Here is a 21,257-nt window from a genome sequence, read left to right on the forward strand (position 1 = left end):
TGTGTTTACTCTCTGGAAATTTTGTACGGAAGATAAGGAGGAAGAAAAGATGATTCTCACTTGGATACTGTGATTGCAAATATATAGGCTGTTTCACACCCTTTCAAATACCTGTTTAGTGTATTTGAAAGCACACAACTCTTTCTAATAGCTGTGTCTTTTAATCAAAAAGTACAACTCTTTCTAATAGCTGTGTCTTTTAATCAAAACGTTTTTTAATTAATAAATTAATTAAAAAACTTAATCCGAAAATTAAAATTAATGAATCTGATTAATTTTAAATTCCAAGGCCCCAAGTGCCCCAAGGTCCTTGTCTTGATTAATTAATATTAATTGTATTTAGGCTATATTATATTCAAGCCTAATCCACACAACCATAAGGCCCAAGCCTTCAATCCATTTCCAAATGGTCCAAGTTCTAATTACTAAGAAAAGGGAATAAGCCTATATAAGGGCTAGTGAAAAAATACTGTTGACCAATGTGGGACAAGAGGGTCTCAAACTCCAACAGATGAAACCCTAGAAATGAAAAGCTAGGTCAACTGGTTGCAACTGGGATTAGGATTTCAATCTAAGTAGGCAATTTTGAATTTAATTGATCAAAAACTGCGTTTTCAGATTTGGGTTTTTTTCTTCTTCTTGTTTTTGTTAGGGTTTCACGTATCCTTATTCTGCTAGGTTCAACATTTCATGCTTTCTGTCACTTGAATGTTGTTACAATTCTAAAACAAATTCAGTTGTGTAAAAGAAGCCACAATCAGAAAGACTTAAATCAGTCACAGTAGATTTCTTTTCTTAACCAAAATGACATAATTCTAGAGATAAATAATAGCACAAATAAATAGCACATCATCTTGAAATATAACAATGGATATTTGATTAATATAGTGAACAATCTTGTGATACCTACGAACTACGAAGCATATATATGGATATGGTTACGGTGTGATACAAATTAATGTTAGTGCGTAATGTTTTACTGTGATCCACTTAAAGGTCTGATTAGTTATGCATATATAGCAACTGTTTGATAAGTTTGGCATATGAATAACGATATCCACATGAGTTATGCACTAAATAAGAGTATAAGACCACAAATGTGGCACATTCATGTACTAATCATAATGTACAATTACCAATGTGGGGACTCCTAAATTGTTTGTTTCATGTTTATACTATCCAAGCCTTCATGAACTACGATCTTGTTTCTAAAAGACTTCAAACTCAAAAGTTGAAGAATAAAACAATTGGAAAGAGGTTGCAGTCTGTTGCATACTTGCTCCTTAACTGTATTTAAGCTTGTTGAATCTGTGCAGTTTTGTGCAGTTTTTGCTTCTTCTATGTTGTGCATTTCTGTGTGTTGTGCATTTATGTGTTGTGTGCTAAGCTTAGTTGTGTGTGTTTTGATTACTATATGGTGGGAAAACAGTGAATGTGCTTCTTCTTTGTTTTGATTATTAATTAGTGTGCATATTTCGAAATATCTTTATTTGATTAATGAATATACTTTCATTATTTAATTTTTACAGATTTTTACATAATGTCTCAATCTCAAAGCCAAAGTACCCCTAGTATTAATGTAGCATCATCTACGGCTACATCACCATCACCATGTCCTCCACAACCACCAACACAAGCACAACCCACACAGTCAAAATCATCAATGCCTCCCCCAAAACCCTCCTCCAGAAAAAGAAAAGCACCACCTATTCCAAAGACAAATCAACCAACTATATTAACTACATTAGAGAGATCTTCTTCTGAGAGATCTTGGGTTTGGGATAATGTCACTAAGTGTATCGTCTCGGAAATACAAGAAGTAGAAAAGGATGGAAAGAAAGAGATGGCGGAGGTACAAGTCTTGAAGGCTAAGTGTAACCATTGTAAGTCCCTTTTTGCATGTGATACTAGTGGGGGGTGGAACTAGTACTTACATTAAACATATCAATAAACATTGCAAGTCATATAAACCAACTGATGAGTTGCAAAAGGTTCTAGGCAGTTCTGGACCTTCTGGGGACGTTAAAAACATGGTTGTTGCTAAAGGGTGGAGCCAAGAAGAGGAAGTGGAAGGTATTATTGAGTATATTGTGATTGACGAGGTAGCTTTTAGTTGTGTGGAAAGTGAGGGGTTTAGGTGGATGATGTGGAAAGTTTAGCCTAAATTGCATGTTCCATCTCGGTGAACTATTGTGAGGAATTTATTCACTATGTATGATACCGTGAAAGATCCATTAAAAAGGGAGATACACAAGTATAGAGTGAGCTTGACTACCGATACATTGACAAGTGTGCAAAATTTGAACTACATGGTGCTAACTGCTCATTTTGTGGATGATGAATGGAATATGCACAAAAGGATTCTAAACTTTTATTTGATTTCAAGTCATGAAGGCAAACAAATAGGGAAGCTGATTGAGCAATGTTTGGTTAAGTGGGAGATTGAAAATGTGATGTGTATCTCATTTGACAATGCATTGGCTAATAAGGTGGCAATTGAGTATGTTGTTCGTAAAATGCAGAAATGGCCTAATACTAAAATGATTATGAATAGCAAGTTTATGCATGTGAGGTGCTTAGCTCATATTATCAACTTGGTAGTGAAAGATGGGTTGAAAAGATTGGATACAAGTGTGGATGCTCTTAGAAATGCCGTGCGGTTTGTGAGATCAAGTCCCTAAAGGTTTAGTTATTTCAAGAAATGTCTGGAGAGTGAGAAGTTGGATAGTAGGGGTCTAGTTGTTATGGATGTGCCTACTAGGTGGAATAGCACATACATGATGCTAGAATCTTGCTTGAAATTTAAAAAAGCATTTGAAAGGATGTACGAAGATGATAAAGCCAATATATACTCCACCTATTTCAAGGAAAATGTGCTTAATGATGAAGGAGAAGAAGTGGCGTGTAAAGGGAGGGTTGGATCACCCAAGGAGGAAGATTGGGATGGTGCAGAAGCATTTGAAAGGATGTACGAAGATGATAAAGCCAATATATACTCCACCTATTTCAGGGAAAAGGTGCTTAATGATGAAGGAGAAGAAGTGGTGTGTCAAGGGAGGTTGGACCACCCAAGGAGGAAGATTGGGATGGTGCAGAAGTGTTTGTGAAATTTTTGAAGGCCTTCTATCTTGTAACTTTGAAAGTTAGTGCAAGTAAGTATCCCACATCTAATACAGCTGTTCATGATGTCATTACTGTGGAGAACGAGATTGAAAAGCTTTTTTTGCCTGAATATATGCAAACTGGAGAAACTGTAAAGTTGGTGCTACGTGATATGACAATGAGCATGAGAGCCAAATATTGAAAGTATTTTGGTTTAATTGAGTCCCTTAGTCAAATATTTGTAGTTGCCCTTGTCTTAGACCCAAGGTTCAAATTGAGGCACCACATGCACTTGTGTAGAAAGCAATTACAACTTCCTGAAGAAGAGATTGAACAGAAAAGTAATGAAGTGAAGACATTGTTGAAGGCGATGTGTGATGAATATGCTCACCAAACTTTCGGTTCACAAACAGAACAAAAAGGTAAAAAAGATTTAGTTGTTGACACTTCTTGTTCAAGGTTAAAACAATAATCTTCTAGTGTGGCAATAGAAAATCCAACGATATTTAGTCAAATGATGGATGATTGGGAGAAGGAACTAGAATACACCGAGGATATTGCACTTGCATATGAGGTGGATAGGTATCTCCTTGACACTCTAGAGAAAGCACCACATGGTTCACCATTTGACGTTTTGAAATGGTGGAAGTTGAAAGGGAGGAGCACATATCCCACACTTGCTTTGATAGCGAAAGATGTGTTGCCAATTCAAGTGTCAATAGTTGCCAGTGAGAGTTCATTTAGTGCAAGAAAGAGAGTTATTGACCATTTTAGATCATCTCTCCTTCCTTAAACAGTGAAGTCATTGATATGCCTCCAAAACTGGTTAACAAGTGAACCAATTAGCAACATTGAGTATGAAGCAAGTCCGGCGGAGCTCGAATTTTATCAAGAGTGTGAAGAAGGTAATTATTTTGTTTTGTATAGTTTGGTTTATAACTTTATATTAATTGGTTTACAATTAACGTGCTTTTGTTCTTTGTTGCAGAATATAAAAGAAGAAGAGGAGCAGCAAATACTATATCTACAACTACAACTACAAGTTCAACAATCTCACCAAGTGTTCCTGAAATTAAAGCTCTTCAAACAACTCGAACGAATAAAGGAAAAAGAATTGCGGTAATATTTTAAACTCAAATGAATAAACTTTAAATTTCAATGATTCAATGAGGATAATATGATGTTGGACGTTAAAAATGTCATGTTTATATTCTATTTTTCCTTACAGATTCAATGAGGAATGGTGTTGGAACGTGGACGTTGGATGTGGTTTGATTTTTGTTAATCTATGTGTTTGGAGTCTTGACGATGTCATGTAATATTGTTATTTTGGACTCTCGGAATTTGGATATGCTATTATTTTGGACGTTGGTAGTGCCGTGGTAGAATCATAGAATATGTGCAATTGCAATCTGTGCAATTGCTACAATTTGTGGTTTGCAGTATGTGTAAATTGCAATAATCTCATATAACCAACATAATCTGCAGCATTGATCTTTCCTTTTACCAAAAGCCAACTTTATCAGCAAGAACTGTTAAAAGTTGAACATGTACAGTTGTGCACCAGAAGATGGCTGCAATATATTATATATAGCTAATAGCTTTAAATTTTTGTAGGACGAATATTGGGCTCCTCAAGATTTCAAGAGGCTATTATCGAACAATGTTTGAATCTGTGCCGGTGTAATGGTGGAATGTAATGTTTGAAACTGAATTTGTGCTGCTGTAATTGTTTTTTCCTAAACCAAAAAAATAAAAAATAAAACAGGGGAACCGTAGACTCGGCCCGTGCCCAGCCCTACTATGAATTGAGATACACATCAACTAACTGGGTTCATGTCGTAGCAGTCGTATTTCGGTGTGGTTAGTATAATCACACACAGTAAATGTCTGTTAGACTAAAACAAATAACTATAACCCGATCTCCTTTTTGTTGGGAGAGATCACGAGTTCAAATATGATGGACGACAATTGTCGAAAAAGAGAGAAATAATAACATGGCCAAAATGGGAAAGATAAAAAGTTGAGATAATTAAGGGAGCTGGTTAGTTACTGTTAGCAATGGTTACACTATAAACTGATATTTATTTTTATTTTGTACTACAATTTTTCGTCATTCGGGCTGAAGAACTAACTAGTTTAAAAAAATTGAAACATGTAAAATAAAAAATGCCTGTACATTCTATAATCAGGCAGGGTGAGGATGCTCCTATTTAATAATAATCGAAGTATAACTGACCAAAGGATAGTCCATTCGAAAAGAATTGGAAAAGGAAGGGCACCTTTCATACTATTTTGCACTTATGGACCTCCCTCGGGCGACCGTTCCAACTTGGTGTACTTATCCTCGCTTTTTTGGCCGATTCTTCCCAGATACTGCCTCACAGATTTGTGATTCGTCTCAAAATTAAAATACATTTCCCTAATCTGCAGATTGTCATTAACAATGAATTAGTTGGGGTGAATAGTAAATTAGTAGGAGCAAGCACTACTGAGGGAAAAGCCGAAACAAGAATGGTAGAGCAGACAGAGAAACCTATTTACCTCAATCAAATTACTTGAACCAAGACTAACAAGTTGTCCGGTAGCAACTTCTTCTCCATTCAAATAAATTGAACTCTTGCCGAGATTCTTCAAAGAGAAAGAACCGTCTCCTTCCATCTTTATAAGAGCCTAGAGGTAATTAACAATAGACATTAAAAATCATAGCCAAAATTTCTTGAAATGAATTTAATAACAGAAAAACAAGCGATTAACAATTCCTCCTCCTACCCTGCTGCAAAGTCAAATTTATATAGACAATGACCAAAGTCATGTTTCTGGGTTGGACATTAAAAGCTAACATCGATAAGATAAAGAAGGTTTTAGCACATAAACAGATTTTAATCTACAATCTCATCCCTTTGTAATTCCATAAACAGTTTTTCACACTCCCTTTGCACTCCTTGTTTCTTATGCTCCGGTTCTCCTTTTGTTTATTCAATTACCCAGAGAACAAAACTTAGAGGAAGGAGGAGCATGAACGGATAAAATTGGTGCCCCCTCACAATTTAATGTATCATTTGTTGAAAAACTCAAGAACCAATTAATATGACACCTTAATCCCATCCTACAAGTTGAGCCAAATATTATATCAAAGAGCAAGTAAGGGACAAAAAATTCCTGGAAACAATCATATTAGGACGGAAAAATAAGTCCCACCTGTCGCCGAGATATTTTGTTATGTAGCCCTTCCTTTCCCAAGTCAATATCAACTTCGTTATCTTCTGTTGATCTGCCAATTATTACCTACACGGTAGGAAGAAGTTGCAACAGGTCTGCATAGGAGTTGCATGAATCTGAATCAAAACTTTAAAATCCAAAAAACATACCTCAGTTTTCTTAATGTACTTCTTTATATGGTTACCATACAATACTGCGAGTGCACCTTTAGATGCAAGGGTTCTTTGCATAGAGGATCGTGCACATTGTTCAAACCTTATGATGTTCCTTTTAGAATCCTCATTTTGATACTCTAAGACTGCAAATACCACATAAAAAATTGAAAAAAAAAGACACACACAGTGTATCGACCATAATGCGTAGACATTCTTCGACTGCCACATATAAGGCTGAACTCTTTTCTCGCATTTGGCAGATGGTTTATAATGGAAGGCAGCTATTGTAAACTTTTTAACACTTATTAAACATCTAATCTTTTGAATGTAAACATTTAAATAATTTCTGAAAATAAATATAATAAAAAAGAGCTCAGAGGAGTTACCTTCACTGCTGATGTATGAATCCTGATCCAGTGGACATAAATCCATCTCAAGTATCTGAAAATAACATAAGTTAGGGAGGTAGATCCTAGAAATGACCTAAGTAGAAGATTACAGAAAAACTCGCAAATCAACAAAACTATTAATGCTTGCCATCGCTTCGATATCAGAAAAACAAGGAATGTCAGCATCATCATCATCATCATCAAGATCATCATCAGATTCTTCCTCAGATTCTTCATGATCTAGTGCTGCTGGGTTGGCTTCTGGTTCTGGGAGAGTCGTAGAACCTGGCTCTGCGAATAAGGGTGCAAGTTCTGGAATTGTAAATGGAGCTTCTAATCCCTGTTCACAACAATCAGCTTTAGTAATAGATATTTACAAGGGCAACCAAGAAATTTATGAAGGGACCGCAGTAAAATATAATAACCTCTTCTTTGAACACTCGATTGGTGATAGACTTAACTGGTGCATGTGCTGATCTGCTTTGGCTTCGGGCGGCAATGACAGTTTGATCATGTTTGGAGATTGAAGCTCCACAGTTACTATCACCAAATGGAGCTTTAACTCCAAAAGAACCAAGTGCATGGTTGGGGCTGTTTTCTGTACTTGTGTCATATCCTACCATCCGGGGAACCTTAAACGGTCGTGTGGGATCTTCTTGTTTCCTTTGTTGATCACAATTCCTTTTTCCTGTAGAGGAAGCCAACTCATGAGCTACTTTTAAGGTTGGTTGCACCACAGCATGAACAGTTGCAGCAGATGGGAATATATCATCATTGCATGGGATTTCAGGGTCCTCAGTATTCAATGTGCAAATCATCTCTTCATGATAATGTTCAGGAGTAAGAGGATGTGGCACTGATGTAGATGCTGTCATATTGGCTTTGGAACACGAGATAACATGCTGATCATCTTGGTCAGAGTGAGACGGTTCAGAAGCAACATCCATCTCAGCAGCCTGCACATTGTCTGTAACAGCCTGGCATGAATCTGAAACCAACTTTGGGGGCTGACAAAAGTTGGGTGCATCATTTTCATGAACATCTTTGGTCTCGCTCAACAGAATCGGATTCAGGTTTTCAGAAGAGAACTTATCTATTGACTCCTTGCCATTTACATCCATGAAGGCAAGCTCATCATTCGCAAGGTATATATCTGCATAATCACCTCCGGAAATCGTGACAGAATGGACAACTTCGTATTGAGATGAACCAATATTATCCACATCCATATCATCAGTAACTTCCAATGTCTTTCGGGCACCCTCACCATTAACCCCCATGCTGACATCCATGGGCATTTCAGGTGCCGGTACATCCTCAATCGTTTTCCAAAGAGGCTCATCTATTGATGCATGAGATGGCCCTATATCTTCCGCATCTGAGGCATTCCCAAAATCAATTCCATCATCTCGGTGAGTAGGCAGATCATGACAAGCATTATCATGGCAAAAAGCATTCTCTCCTAATCCGCTACCTGGCAATAACGAAACCTGTTCAACAAATCCATTCAAGCACCCTTCCCCCACAACTCCTTCCACCCCAAGAGTTCCAATCGAAACACACTCTCCACCTCCCTCCACCCCATGGTTTCCAATCGAAACACACTCTCCACCTCCCTCGACCCCATGATTTCCAATCGAAACACACTCTCCATCACGAAATGCATGAGTGGCATTGCCGTTATCCACATCACAGTCCAAAAACACGGGCTGATTATGATCTCCAACCCCAAAATTTTCCTCTAAAGCCTTGCCATCATCAACATCCGGCCCAAAAAGAAAATTACGATCGAAAAACTCCTTCTGATAAGAATCGTGATCAACGGAATTAACAGCGCACAGTTTCCTCTCTATCTTCCGCATAGCATAGTAATGCTTTCGTATGCTATTGGATTTTCGATTCAAACCCCTAGAAAGAGTGAATCTACTAGCCTTGGACGCTGAGTTGGAATTGCAACCTTCCAATTCCACCAACCGAGCCGACGCCTCCGCAGAGACATCGGCGTCATAGAGGAGCGAGTACCACCGATCCCGCAACTCTCCGATCGTGAATTTGCGCGAAAATCGTACCGCGCCTCTGGCAAGTGCTTCCAGAGAAGCACCCGTCTGTAATCGTTAAAAGCACCAAACAGATTTTCAACTATCAATTCTAACGATCACTCCATAAAAATAAATAAATAATAAAAATTATAAAACCAGACACAGCGTACAAGAGGATGATAGCTTTAAATGGCAGTAACGGCAATAACTGAAAAGTTCAAGGACTGAAAAGGAAATTGTGTAGAAAATTGCAGAGGATTACCTCCATGGCGTCCTTCAAGCGGAGGTCGTCTTCCGGGATCCACGGAAGAGGCGAAGCCACTGCTTCCATGTGAATTCGAAGCCTCTGAAATCGTTCCGAAATTCAAATTCAAAGTTAAGTTCCAAAATTTTCAAAATTTGTTGGAGATCTCTGCTAATTCGAAGCTGTGAGAGTTGTGAATTCTCTGACAGTGGTGGTGGAGTGGCAGAGAGTGGCGAGTTACTGGGTTCGACCGAGTCGGGCGAGTGGGAAGAGCGCCAGCAGTGAAAGGGTACCGACTGAGTTGTCTGACTTTGCAAACACGCGCGCAACTGTTTATGTACTCGCTCGCTAGCTCGCTGAGTTAAGCTGCGCGATTCGCGTTTTGAGATTTGATTTGGCTTGCGTTTTGGGTAGACTGGTATTGCCCTCTTTTTTAATTTTTTGTATTTTCAAACATTGCTATTGTTGTTTTGTGAGCGTAATCAGTTTTGGAATAAATTTGTTCAAATTTAGTAAAATATATTTGTTTTATAAAACTGCAATAATTATAGACCTAAAATGACATTGATTTTAATTTTATTTTTTTCTCTACCTCTATATATATATATATAAAGTGAGAACAAAGTCTGAAAAAATGGATCAATTGTTGAATTCGTTTCAATTGACAGATTTAATCCTGTACAAATATTAGAAAGGGCAGAAACCCCATCTCTGCAAACATGAATTGTGACATTCCACATCGTCTAGGGGAGTGATCCTTATATGTATATTTCCATCCCTACCTAGCACGCGACCTTTTGGGAGCTCACTGGCTTCGGGTTCCGTAGGAACTCCGAAGTTAAGCGAGAAGGGGGCTAGAGCAATCCCATGATGGGTGATCCACTGGGAAGTTGCTCGTGAGTTCCCAAAAACAAAACCGTGAGGGAATGGTAAGCCCAAAGCGGACAATATCGTGCTACGGTAGTGGAGCGGGCCCGGGAAGTGATCCGCCCCGGACTGGGATGTGACATGAATAGATATATCTTTATTTTACAATTATTCACGAAAAAATTTATCTTCATCACTAGCCACTGCAAAGGATTTGTCTTTAATGAAAGTATTCTATTTTTAGAGTTAATTTTTTTTATAATTTAAATTGAATGTAAAACTATGATATTTGGCTTTGGAACTGAACTATTTTCTTATAACTAAGAAGAACTTTCACTTTAACAGGAAGGAAGCTTAATCGAAATGAAAAGAATCAATTTTTTTTTCTTTTTTTTAATGATTGGTATAAACATCAACAATTTCGAATTGGATTAGTTTCTCCTCAACAAATAAGTGCTTAGGCTAAAAAAATCCTACCTAGTGGAAAATCATTAGGTACATGTCAAACACCTCGATTTTTTTACGACCACACAAAGAAAATATTTTATTAAATCCAAAATAGATCTCTCAAAATTGACGCATTCATCATATAACTACCTAAAAATATGTTGAATCATTTGAAACACCAAGAGATAAAATAGTAATTAACAACATTTTGAATTCAAAACTTAATTTAAATTAGAAACATAAAAATTAGTTACAAAAGTTGATTATTTTTATTTAAAAAAAAAATCTTTCAATTAAAGAATACAAATTTAATTTCTTTACTGAAAAATAAAAAATAAGCATCATGTGAAAGGTCAATTGCAGACTCGTACACGGGTCTAACAAGCTAATTTATCGTTCTCAACCATCTCTATTTATCGTTCCCAACCAGCAGCCACACCCATTTTAGTTTTTTTCTACAAATTTTAATTTCATTTTTATAAACCTTTCTTGATCTATCTATGCGTACTCTCTCATATCCGAGAAGTAAACTCATCTATCTCACTCGTAATTTTGTCTGATCATCCAAGCGAAGGATTTCAATCTCATGAGACAACAAGCTATATAGAGCTTGGAAGAGACAACGAGGAGAGATGTGAGAGAAAGAAAGGAACTGGAAAACTCCAGATTCATATGTCCTGAGCTTGCTGAGCAGTTGATCCGGACTGTTGAAATTTGATCCAACGATTATAATTATTATAACTTTTAGATGGCCTTCTTGTTTGTAACCGTTGTATCAAATTTTAAAGGCCCGAATAACCTGCTCAGCAAGTTCAATTTTATTAGATCCAGAGGGAATCTGGTTCCAGAAAGAAACAAGTCGATTTTCATTTACAAAAAATCATTAAAAAGTCATTGTTCATCCGTGTTTAAGAAATAAGAAAGAAAAAAAAAAAGAAGCGGTTTAAAACATGTCTTTGTTGCTTCCGCTTTTCGGCTTTGAATGGGCTTTAATTGTTAAAAAGGCAAAACATGAGTTTTCCAGTCCATGAGAAAAATGTAATGCCTCCACAAATGCAATTTAGACAACCATTTCAATTTGCTCAGGTATTATCACTTTAAAGTGTATTTAGTAATTCCCCTTATCATTATTTTAAGTATATTACTTGCTGAACTTATTTTTATTTATGTTGTTTGCCTTCTTATATATACGCCAGCAAAACCACATAGGAGGCTATATTACCGTAGGCAATTATCGGCAATGTTCCTCGAACATGGCTACCTTATCATAGGTAATATAGTTCATCTAAAAACTTAAACTACTTCATTTTGAGTAATCTGTACATAAACAATGATACATTTTATTTCATTCCATGTTTTATGAATGCAAACACGAGTCACACGATTGGAAGAAGAACTATATTTGCTTGGATCTCAATTTACAAGCCAAGAAGAGTCATCAATGGACGTGCAAGATGATAAGTAAGATGAGAGTAAAGAATGAGTGGAAATGGATTGTAGCACTGATGATTTTGTCCCTGTATATTTCAAAGAGTCATGCTAATATGTTCTAGACGCATGGTAAAGTATGAGCGAGCAAAACTACTTAGGTTTAAAATCAAGATTTCACTCAATTCTTGTCATGGTCTTGTATGTTTGTAAGCTGATAAGCACATGAATTGTTGCCATCAATTTATTAATGCAATTTCATGACCTTCTCTAGTATCCCATTTTATTGCTGCCAGAGTTATTGGCATTTTCATCTATTATGGTTATATCAAGGTATTGTGATTTGTCAGTTTGTATTAGCACGGATTAGTCGATATCAGTTAGTAGTTCAGTTTCTTTAGATAATACTATGACGTATTATTTGATAAAAACTCCAAAATTTGAACATATTGACGATGAGGATTTTTCAAAAGTTAACTCTATTGACAAGAAAACAACTAAAAGCCTTTTCATTTGTAGTTGTTCATCACACTTCGATTGTAATTGAACACCCGTTTGTGCTTGATTAAAACCATGCACCATATTAGTGGTTTCGATGAACCTTTTCATAGTGCTTCTCTGCACTTGTACTCTACTTAGGCATTTGCAGGAGGAAAGTCAATAGATGACTTTCTTTGCACGGGCTTTTTTGGCTCCATGGTTTAACTTTTATTGTTATATGTCGTGCACCACACTTTGCACATAAATTATTCGCACCACGGTACAATGCTTGGACATGGAGACTAAGAATTCAAAATGGAATTAAAGACCAAAATCTAGGCAAAGGCTAGCAATGAAACAAAAAACAAACAGCCATCTCCATTGACTAATTTATCTCAACCCCTTCATATATCCCATTCACAAATAAAATCTGGGCAAAGGCCAGGAAGAAAAAAAAACAAACATCCATCTCCTCTCTATGCATAGGATTTTTGGCTCCATGGTTCAATGCTTGGACATGGAAACAGATAACTTTGGAAGCCATAGTGAGGAAGAAGGAGAGTTGCACGACAGAGGAATATTTGGAAGAGTCCAAACGTCGTATGCCTTCTGCAATTTCTTTTTCCAAATTTAGCAAATAATAGAAGTTAACAGAAGTTTAAGGATAACAGAAAAAATAACAAATTTAGAATTAGTGAGTGGGCGGACACGTGTCACATATTTACAAGGGCCACAAGGGGCCACATAGGCATTTGGGTGCAGAAAATCTAGTCTCCCAAGACACTCCCTTTTTAATGTTAGACTAACTAGACATTTGTCATGCTCCAGACTTAGGATTGGTAATAAAAACTCGAACCCAAATCCAAAACGTGAATTAAAAACTAAAAAAATAAAAGGAAATTGAAACGGTTTGGAAAATAAATTTCCTCCTATAAAATAACTCATGATTCTTAAACAAATTAAGAACTCTTTACAATTCTACTGTAAATAGATGAATAAACATTCTATTCTTACATCTAATCCGATCTCATCATGCTTACCCTCTTGAATGTCTAGTTTGTAAACCTGCATAACAATAAAATGGTGAGCTTCAACAGCTCAATAGGGACATAACCTTACCACAGTAAATTGACGATATTAAATTAAGTTCCATGACATCATCTATAATCAAATATCAAATCATTATTGATAACAATGCATGAATGCAATGCAACCTCTTCAACTATTCCCGTTAACTTATATTATAAAACACGTGGACCTGCACGTTCCATACCGTACATTTTACCACTGCAGTGGTGGTTTGAATATTCTATTATACAAACTAACCCCATAAGATATCCCAAGTTCATAAACCCCTTTTGTTAGTCATCTTATCTAATTCATTGATCTCCAGCCAAAATCACCTACATCGACAATTTATTCTGCCGATATCCTATCCTAATGTGCACACCGGGCTTGCATGGAACCTAGTTCACAATGAATAGATTCAACTACACAAAAGGTCCTTTCCAATTACCCTCCTTCCCAGACCAATCTGAACACTGAAGTTCTAACAACATCAACATGAATGATGCACAAATTATATCATTTCATCTTTCACATGTATTACGATATATTCTCAACGAATAAAATTTCAGAAATAATTCCATAACCAATAACAAGTAAACACTCAACTGAAGAAATTAGCCAATTAATATCCAACTACATTAATCAATCAAAAAAATAAAAAAATATTATAACACTTCACGAAATTTAATAAAATCAATTTCCATAAAGATTTACCGTATTTCCCTTACCTAGATTCTGAGCTTAGCTTTTACTTTCTCACCATTATCCAAACGTTATTCACCAAACTCTTGAGCACCATTACCACCTCACGTGATTCACAAGTTAATCCAAACCAAAATATCCAACTGATCCTCAAATAAAATATCACATCAACCAAGTTACTAATCAATTAAACTTATCAAACCCAGTATGTAGTTCAACACTTCAATATTAATTCAAACCTCTGCAAGTCCTTGATAATCTTCACAAGTAGCATACACTAACCTTGAAATCCCATGTAATTGGCACGATCTGATCTCAGTTATAAAGCCCTTGTCCAAATGAAAGACCATCAGTCGTTCCCACATGCCAATTAGCTAAATTCTCCAACTTTATCTACGTGAGAATATTATGTTCCAATCTTAGGGTTTTGAAGAAAAAAGAAAGCGTTTTCTACTCTAATTCCCCACTTTGTTTCTTTCTTTGTGGAGAGTCCAGCAAGTGGCACTTAAAACATGTGGCAAGGCAAGTGCATCACAAGTGTTCTCAAGGTGGCTGTCAAATTGATCTCCACGTGGCTAATTCCATCACTTGTGGCTGCCATGTGTCATCGACACATTGGTCCAACATGAAATTATCTTAAAAATTCATTCAAGTTCCGAAAGATGATCCAAAAGATGTTACAAACTTGTAATGGTGTCGACAATTTTTTAATAAATACCTTCTCAATAAATAATCTAAACATTTTTTTTTTCCAAATATTTCTCTTCTTAGATAATAAATTCTTGGGATCTCACAACATTCTTCGTTGAAGTAGTACTTTTTTGATAAGACAATAATCGATTTTAAACTATTCTAATCTACAAGAAACTGAATTCGCACCTAGATACTAGAAAAGAAAGCATAGCACTTTGGTCAACTAATCTAACTCATATATGTTATTAAAGGATACTTGAAAGACAAACAAAGAAAAAAAAGGGTAGGAATTCATTAAAATCTACTTCTTGTTGTAGTCTTATTGGATTAGGAATGTGATTGTGTAAATCCTAGTGTATCTAGGAGTATCTTGTATATTCCCCTTTGTAGTTTAATTCCTATTAGAGATGTAATCCTATTAGTGTAAGGATTCTACCTATCATACTACCATAAATAAAGGCATAAGGGGTGATACAACACACACCTCAGAATTACATATCTTTCTTTTCTCTCTATTGCCACCGGCCCCCTCTCCTTCTCTGTCCTTTATACAATTCAGTCAAATAGGCTTACAACAAGTTATCAGCACGTTCTTGCCAGAAGCTAAGGAACTGAAAGATCATAGGAGGAGACTCTCTTCTACAATATCAAAGGCTTTCAATTGTTTTCTGCCAATCAGATTCTTCTAAAATAAATCAAAATTCATTTAGAAGCGATTAGGGTTTTAAACCTAGAATTCGAAAAAAAAAAAAAAAAAGGGAATCTTTGCAGCACCATCGTCGGGACCATTGCGCTGGCCTGAAGCTCAGCCGCGTGGCGACAGACCTCAGGACGGCGTTATTCCAATGCCTTGGACCTTGCACGCAACCTTTCTGGGCTCGTTGCATCTCTCGGACCTAACCAGGCTTCGACCTGGCTTGTCTGCTACACGGGCCTAAAGCCCCGGTCCAACCCGAGCCCAAACTTGTATGCCAAAAGCATGTTGGGCTTGTCCCTAACACAGACCTGAACCCCGGCCCACACCAGTATGCCAGAAGCCTGCTGGCCTTTTGCCCTTACCACGACCCGGGACATTAAAAGCCAGCCTAGATGGCTGGGCTTGTCTTTGTGGCTCAAGACCCGAAACTTAGCTTTGGGCTTGCCTCATGCACTTGTCTTGGCCCAAAACGCCAGTAGCTTCGTTGCTGGGCTTCCTACCCCTTGGTCCGTGGCCTGAAGCCATGCAATTGGGCTATTTCTAGCAGCCACCCGAGCCCACTAAGCCTTTTAAGCTTTTTGCCCTACTAATGGCATCGTTGCCCACCGTGTTTTGGTTATGCTTTTTCGAACCTAATGCTAATTTTTGGTATTTTAAATAATTTTAACCTGAATGTTATAATTATTTTTGCTTTTATGATTGACCCCGAATGGTCTCAATCTTCTGAATTAATTAAAGTGACCAATAATCCATTAATCTGACAATTAATCCAAAATTATTGGCTTGAAGTGCATTTTTGGCATTAACGATTCAATAAATTATTTCGTTTCTTTGAACCGTTGACTATCTTTCGTAGTCCCCAAGCACTCACAATTGGGTTCCTGAAGCAATCCACAAATCCACTACACTTTATTGTATATTGTATTATGTGTTCTTGTAGGTACCCCTATATATGAACTAAATGTTCATAACTAAATCGAGCTTGTAGTTTCTAATTTAGTGCCTTTGATACCCGAAGTTTTCATTCCAAACTTACCACATGAAACCTGTAGTTTTCATGCATAAATTAAACCATTACATCTCAATAGAACCCGAATGTTCTACGATATATGTCTATGGCTTTCCATATGACTAACCATGTTTTGTTGTACCCTTTGTTTAAGGACATGTCGAACTTGAACAAGCTCGATTTCACTGCTCTGGAAGTTTCTGGAAGAAACTACATGAAGTGGGTCCAAGAAGTGAAGCTCCATCTTACTGCAAAGAGTCTTAGAGCTATTATTGAGGAACCAATTGACGATGAACCCCTCGACAAAGCTAAGAATGTTACTGCAATGATCATCATCCGAAGACACATCCATGATGCACTGCAGACTAAGTACCTCACAGAAGAGGATCCACGTTCCCTCTGGCTTGCTCTGGCGGATCATTTCGATCACCAGAAAGACATTTACTTGTCTGAAGCAAGACACGACTGGTAGCATTTACACTTCCAAGACTTTAAGTCTATGAATGAATATAACTCTAAAGTTTCTAGAATCCGATCATTGCTTAAGTTTTGTAAAGAGGACTTAACCGAACAGGATCCATTAGAGAAAACCTATTCAACCTTTAATGCCACCAATATTGTCCTGCAGCAACAATATAGGGCATAGAAGTTCATTGAGAAGCAAAACCAGCTTTTGATGAAAAATCATTAAGCTCGACCTACTGGCTTGAACGCTGCGCTTGAAGTGCGTGCGACAAATTCTAGTAGCCACAATCGACGAAAACCATGTCGTGAATGTGGAAAAAGGCGGCAAGGCCTACCACGGGCCCAAGGTCCACTAAACAGAGGCCCACCTAAGAGAGGAAACTTGACCCAGAAGCGCCAACATCTTGCCTCGAAGGCCCGAAGCTTTAAGAACAAGGGAAAAACTACTGTTCATTCAGATTCCACTGAAATGGACATGTGCTACCGCTGTGGATCAAAAGATCATTGGTCATGCATATGTCAAGGTACCTCTGAGGCCGTTGCCAAGTATCATTCTCGTCGTGAGACTAACTTTGTGCATGTAGAACTTTCCGATGATGCTACTACATCCAAGGAGGTTTCAGATTTTTAGGAGGCATCCGCTCCTATGGACAAATAAATTTTAGACATGTTTTAGGGTGTTTTACCCCTAGTGGCCGAACTCCTCCCCTATTTTTTTAGGCTTATGGTTTTAATTTTTGAACAATTTTTTCTAAGTATTTGGAATTATTTGTTTGGTTTGGTTTGTTTGGTTTGTTTTGAACGTTGGATAATTATTTTTATGGACTTTATTTCTCGAATTGATTAATTGAATGAATGGAATTATATTTTTGCATGTGACTGTTTCAATTAATTTATTTCTAGGTATGGCTAGTTGGGAAGTTAGTTGTCTAGCTGATAATGCAATTGCGCGCACCATATTGCGTGAGAAACACTATTGTACTAACTTCGTACCTAAGAATGCACCTCTGACAACCTTCTCAGGCCCATCCAACCTAATAGAAGGATACAGAAAGACCCGTATAATGTTGTCTAATGGTATTGAATTAACCATTAAAGAGGCACTCTATTCTCCACGTTCAGGACGAACGTTGCTGAGTTTTAGAGATATTTGAGATAATCAATATTATGTTGAAACCACTGAAGAGAATGGTTCTAAAATTCTTTGTATCACTTCTTATGAATATGGCCGGAAACGTATTCACGAGAAGCTGGAATGTCTCCCGAGTGGGTTGTATATAACAACCATTTGAGCCATCGAGACACACCACGTGGCTGGCCTTATGGCTAGGTTCCAAGACACTTTCCTGCTTTGGCATGATCGAATGGGACATCCTGGACGAGATATGATGCGTCGTATCTTCAAAGTATCTCATGGGCATCACTTGAAATCTTATCCCGGCCATCCACTTTGCAAAGCATGCTACCTGGGGAAGTTGAACATTCAACCCTCAATTATAAAGATTATTCACGACCCCCCTAAGTTTCTTCAGAGGATTCAAGGGGATATTTGTGAACCTATCCAACCAACATGCGGACCATTTAGATACTTCATGGTGTTGGTTAATGCATCGACGCGATGGTCACATGTCTGCTTATTGTCCACATGCAAAGTTGCATTTGTGAAACTTCTAGCCCAAATTGTTAAGCTTAGGGCTCACCACCCTAATTATCCGATTAAGTCAATTCGACTGGATAGTGCTGGAGAGTTTACATTACAGACCTTTGACAATTATTGCATGTCTGTTGGGATTGAAATTGAAAATCATGTACCCCATGTTCACACCCAAAACGGCCTAGCAGAAGCTTTCATAAAGTGTCTTCAAACAATAGCTCAGACTTTGGTTATGCAAACCAATTTGCTAGTATTTGTTTGAGGCCATGCAATATTGCACACATTTATGTTGGTCCGCCTGAGGCCTTGCTACCTAACCTCATTCACCGTTGCAATTGGTTACTAGACACTAGCTTGACGTCTCGCATTTACGTGTGTTTGGGTGCGTTGTCTATGTGCTAATAGCGCCACCACTACGTACCAAAGTGGGTCCTCAGAGAAAAATAGGAATCTATGTCGGTTATGATTCGCCATCAATTATTCGCTAATTAGAGCCCTTGACAAAAGATCTTTTTACCGCACATTTTGTGGATTGTCACTTTGATGAGACAGTCTTCCCGTCGTTAGGGGGAGATAATATCACTAACGTTTATGTAGAACACCGCAACTTGTCGTGGATTACTCCCACTATGTCTCATTTAGATCCCCACACCCCTTAGTTTGAAACTGAAGTGCGACTCATTCTAGATCTTCAGAGCGTCGGTCAAAGTATGCTGGATGCTTTTACTGCTCTAGCAAAGGTGACGATATCACATATCCACTACAAATGCACCTGCAAGGATGTACATACTTAATGTACCCCGTAACACCACTGTGGAAGGTCGGACCGTCCCTAAGGGTGGGGCAGTTGCATCTCCCAAACGACAAGGTACAATGGCGGCTAGCCAATCACCTGCTCTTACCCTAAAGTGTGGCAGACCCCTTGGTTCAAAGGATTCACAATCCCCGAAGAGGAAAACGGCACAAACTAGTGACCTTAGTCTGAATTCGACCATTGCTTACTCATCTATTCCAACGTATGAAGTTATTCTAGATTACGATGATGTTTTAGATAAAACATACCAGCCTTCCGAGAATCGCAAGATTTTGGTCCATTACGCAGTATTGGATGAAGTTTGAATTGGAATGAAATGATTGTCGATGATGCATTCACGTAGACTGTTGCTCCTGACATCATGCTTAGGGATGACATTGAACCACCTTCCGTTGATGAATGTCAACGTAGAATAGATTGGTCAAATTGGAAACAAGCAACCCAGGTCAAATTCAATTCGCTCGCGAAACAAAAGGTATTTGGGCTTGTAGCCACTACTACAAAAGTGGCTTATTGTGTCGCTAGTTGGTGTCAGTTTTATATAATATACTGGCGAATATGACATTTCCGACACTTTCTTTACATGGTGTCGAAATTACTATCAGGTATAACCGACATAAAATATCTATGTCCTTTATAACTGACATAGACTGTTAATGTCGCTTATAACTGACATAGCTTTTAATCTTTTTAAATGGCAGTGTCGTATAAAAAGAAAACCGTGTTGCTTTCAACCGACATAAAGTTAGTGTCAGTTAAAAAAAGAATCGTGTCGCTTCTACCCGACATTAATAATTATTTTTAAATATTGTAAAACCCGATGTCGGTTGTAGCCAACACTAATAATTGCCTTGGGGATTTGAATGTTTTATTTGGGTTTAAAACCCACTTTTGTCAACATCTATCAAACCCCCTTTTTAATACATTATCCTTCTCCTCCCATTACTTCATGTGACTCTCTCTCTCTTACACACACATCACATCATTTTTGCTTTCATTTTTTTTGGCCAATTCCTTCACATGAGTTTCTTTCTCTCTCTGACACACACGCCTCATTTCTCTCACTTCCTTTCTTTTCTTGTTTTTTTTTTTCTAACCGGTTCTTTTTCACCCCCTCTCTTTTCTATCTCCCTTACGCTTCTCTATGTACCCACCCACTCAACCTTCCTTCATCATTCTCTCTCTTTTCTATTCTCTCTTTTTTTTCCTCGACTTCTTCAATTCCCATCCCTCCATCTTCTTTTCTTCTGAAAATCCACAAAGAAAAACATTGAAAAGATCTCCCTTTAGCCTACAAATCAAAACTAGCCAGGTTTTATCCCTTTCTCCATTTTTTCATTGCACATCTCCCTCTATCCCACTAACATACTTCTCCGTTTCCATACACAGAGCTTCTAGATCTGCTAAGGACACTAAGTCAAGCTTAGTTCTGCATAATGGGTTCCACCACTGTTCATTGCGTACCCCAACTAGTTATCGAGCTCTTGATTTGGTAAGCCTCCATACTACTCCTTCTCATTTCAATTTCCGTTTTCTAGCTTGGTTTCGAGCTTGCATGTAATCTTAGAACCCACACCGTGGTTGAAAAAATGAATGTGGGTTTTGTTCATTTCGATGTGTTTTGGATGTGAAATCAATGGGAAAATTTGTGTTGTTTGGAGATTTCTGTGCTTAGATTGAAAAATGTAGGGAAACAAAAGTGACTTTTTGAATTTTGAGGGAATAACAATTGGTTTTCCCTCTTAAACAAATTGTTTTCATTTCCCCAAAAACTCAGAGAGA

At 37.6% G+C, this 21,257-nt stretch overlaps 3 protein-coding genes across 4 annotated transcripts; 1 reads left to right on the plus strand and 2 right to left on the minus strand.

Moving 5' to 3' along the window:
* Positions 1 to 2,210: 2,210 nt before the first annotated feature.
* On the plus strand, positions 2,211 to 3,304 carry LOC125475998 (zinc finger BED domain-containing protein RICESLEEPER 3-like). The gene is made up of 3 exons (XM_048581569.1): positions 2,211 to 2,659; positions 2,822 to 3,017; positions 3,119 to 3,304. Exons 1-3 carry the CDS (start codon positions 2,211 to 2,213, stop codon positions 3,302 to 3,304), a joined length of 831 nt encoding a protein of 276 aa, XP_048437526.1.
* A 1,863-nt stretch (positions 3,305 to 5,167) lies between these two features.
* On the minus strand, positions 5,168 to 7,559 carry LOC103930978 (microspherule protein 1). 2 transcript variants are annotated; one of them, XM_048588990.1, is made up of 7 exons: positions 7,330 to 7,559; positions 7,017 to 7,208; positions 6,866 to 6,920; positions 6,474 to 6,622; positions 6,304 to 6,390; positions 5,647 to 5,775; positions 5,168 to 5,529 (listed from the first exon to the last, which is right to left on the minus strand). In XM_048588990.1, exons 1-7 carry the CDS (start codon positions 7,489 to 7,491, stop codon positions 5,404 to 5,406), a joined length of 900 nt encoding a protein of 299 aa, XP_048444947.1. In that variant the 5' UTR covers positions 7,492 to 7,559; the 3' UTR covers positions 5,168 to 5,403. The 2 variants fall into 2 exon arrangements, with proteins under 2 accessions (XP_048444947.1, XP_009338659.2); XM_009340384.3 differs by having other exon boundaries at positions 7,294 to 7,559.
* On the minus strand, positions 7,541 to 9,588 carry LOC103966739. The gene is made up of 3 exons (XM_048581629.1): positions 9,170 to 9,588; positions 7,601 to 8,973; positions 7,541 to 7,556 (listed from the first exon to the last, which is right to left on the minus strand). Exons 1-3 carry the CDS (start codon positions 9,236 to 9,238, stop codon positions 7,541 to 7,543), a joined length of 1,458 nt encoding a protein of 485 aa, XP_048437586.1. The 5' UTR covers positions 9,239 to 9,588.
* Positions 9,589 to 21,257: the final 11,669 nt, after the last annotated feature.

This window comes from the organism of the source record quoted next, unplaced genomic scaffold (genome assembly GCF_019419815.1).
Source record: "Pyrus x bretschneideri cultivar Hongxiangsu unplaced genomic scaffold, Pyrus_bretschneideri_v1 Contig1, whole genome shotgun sequence".
NCBI lineage: Eukaryota > Viridiplantae > Streptophyta > Magnoliopsida > Rosales > Rosaceae > Pyrus > Pyrus x bretschneideri.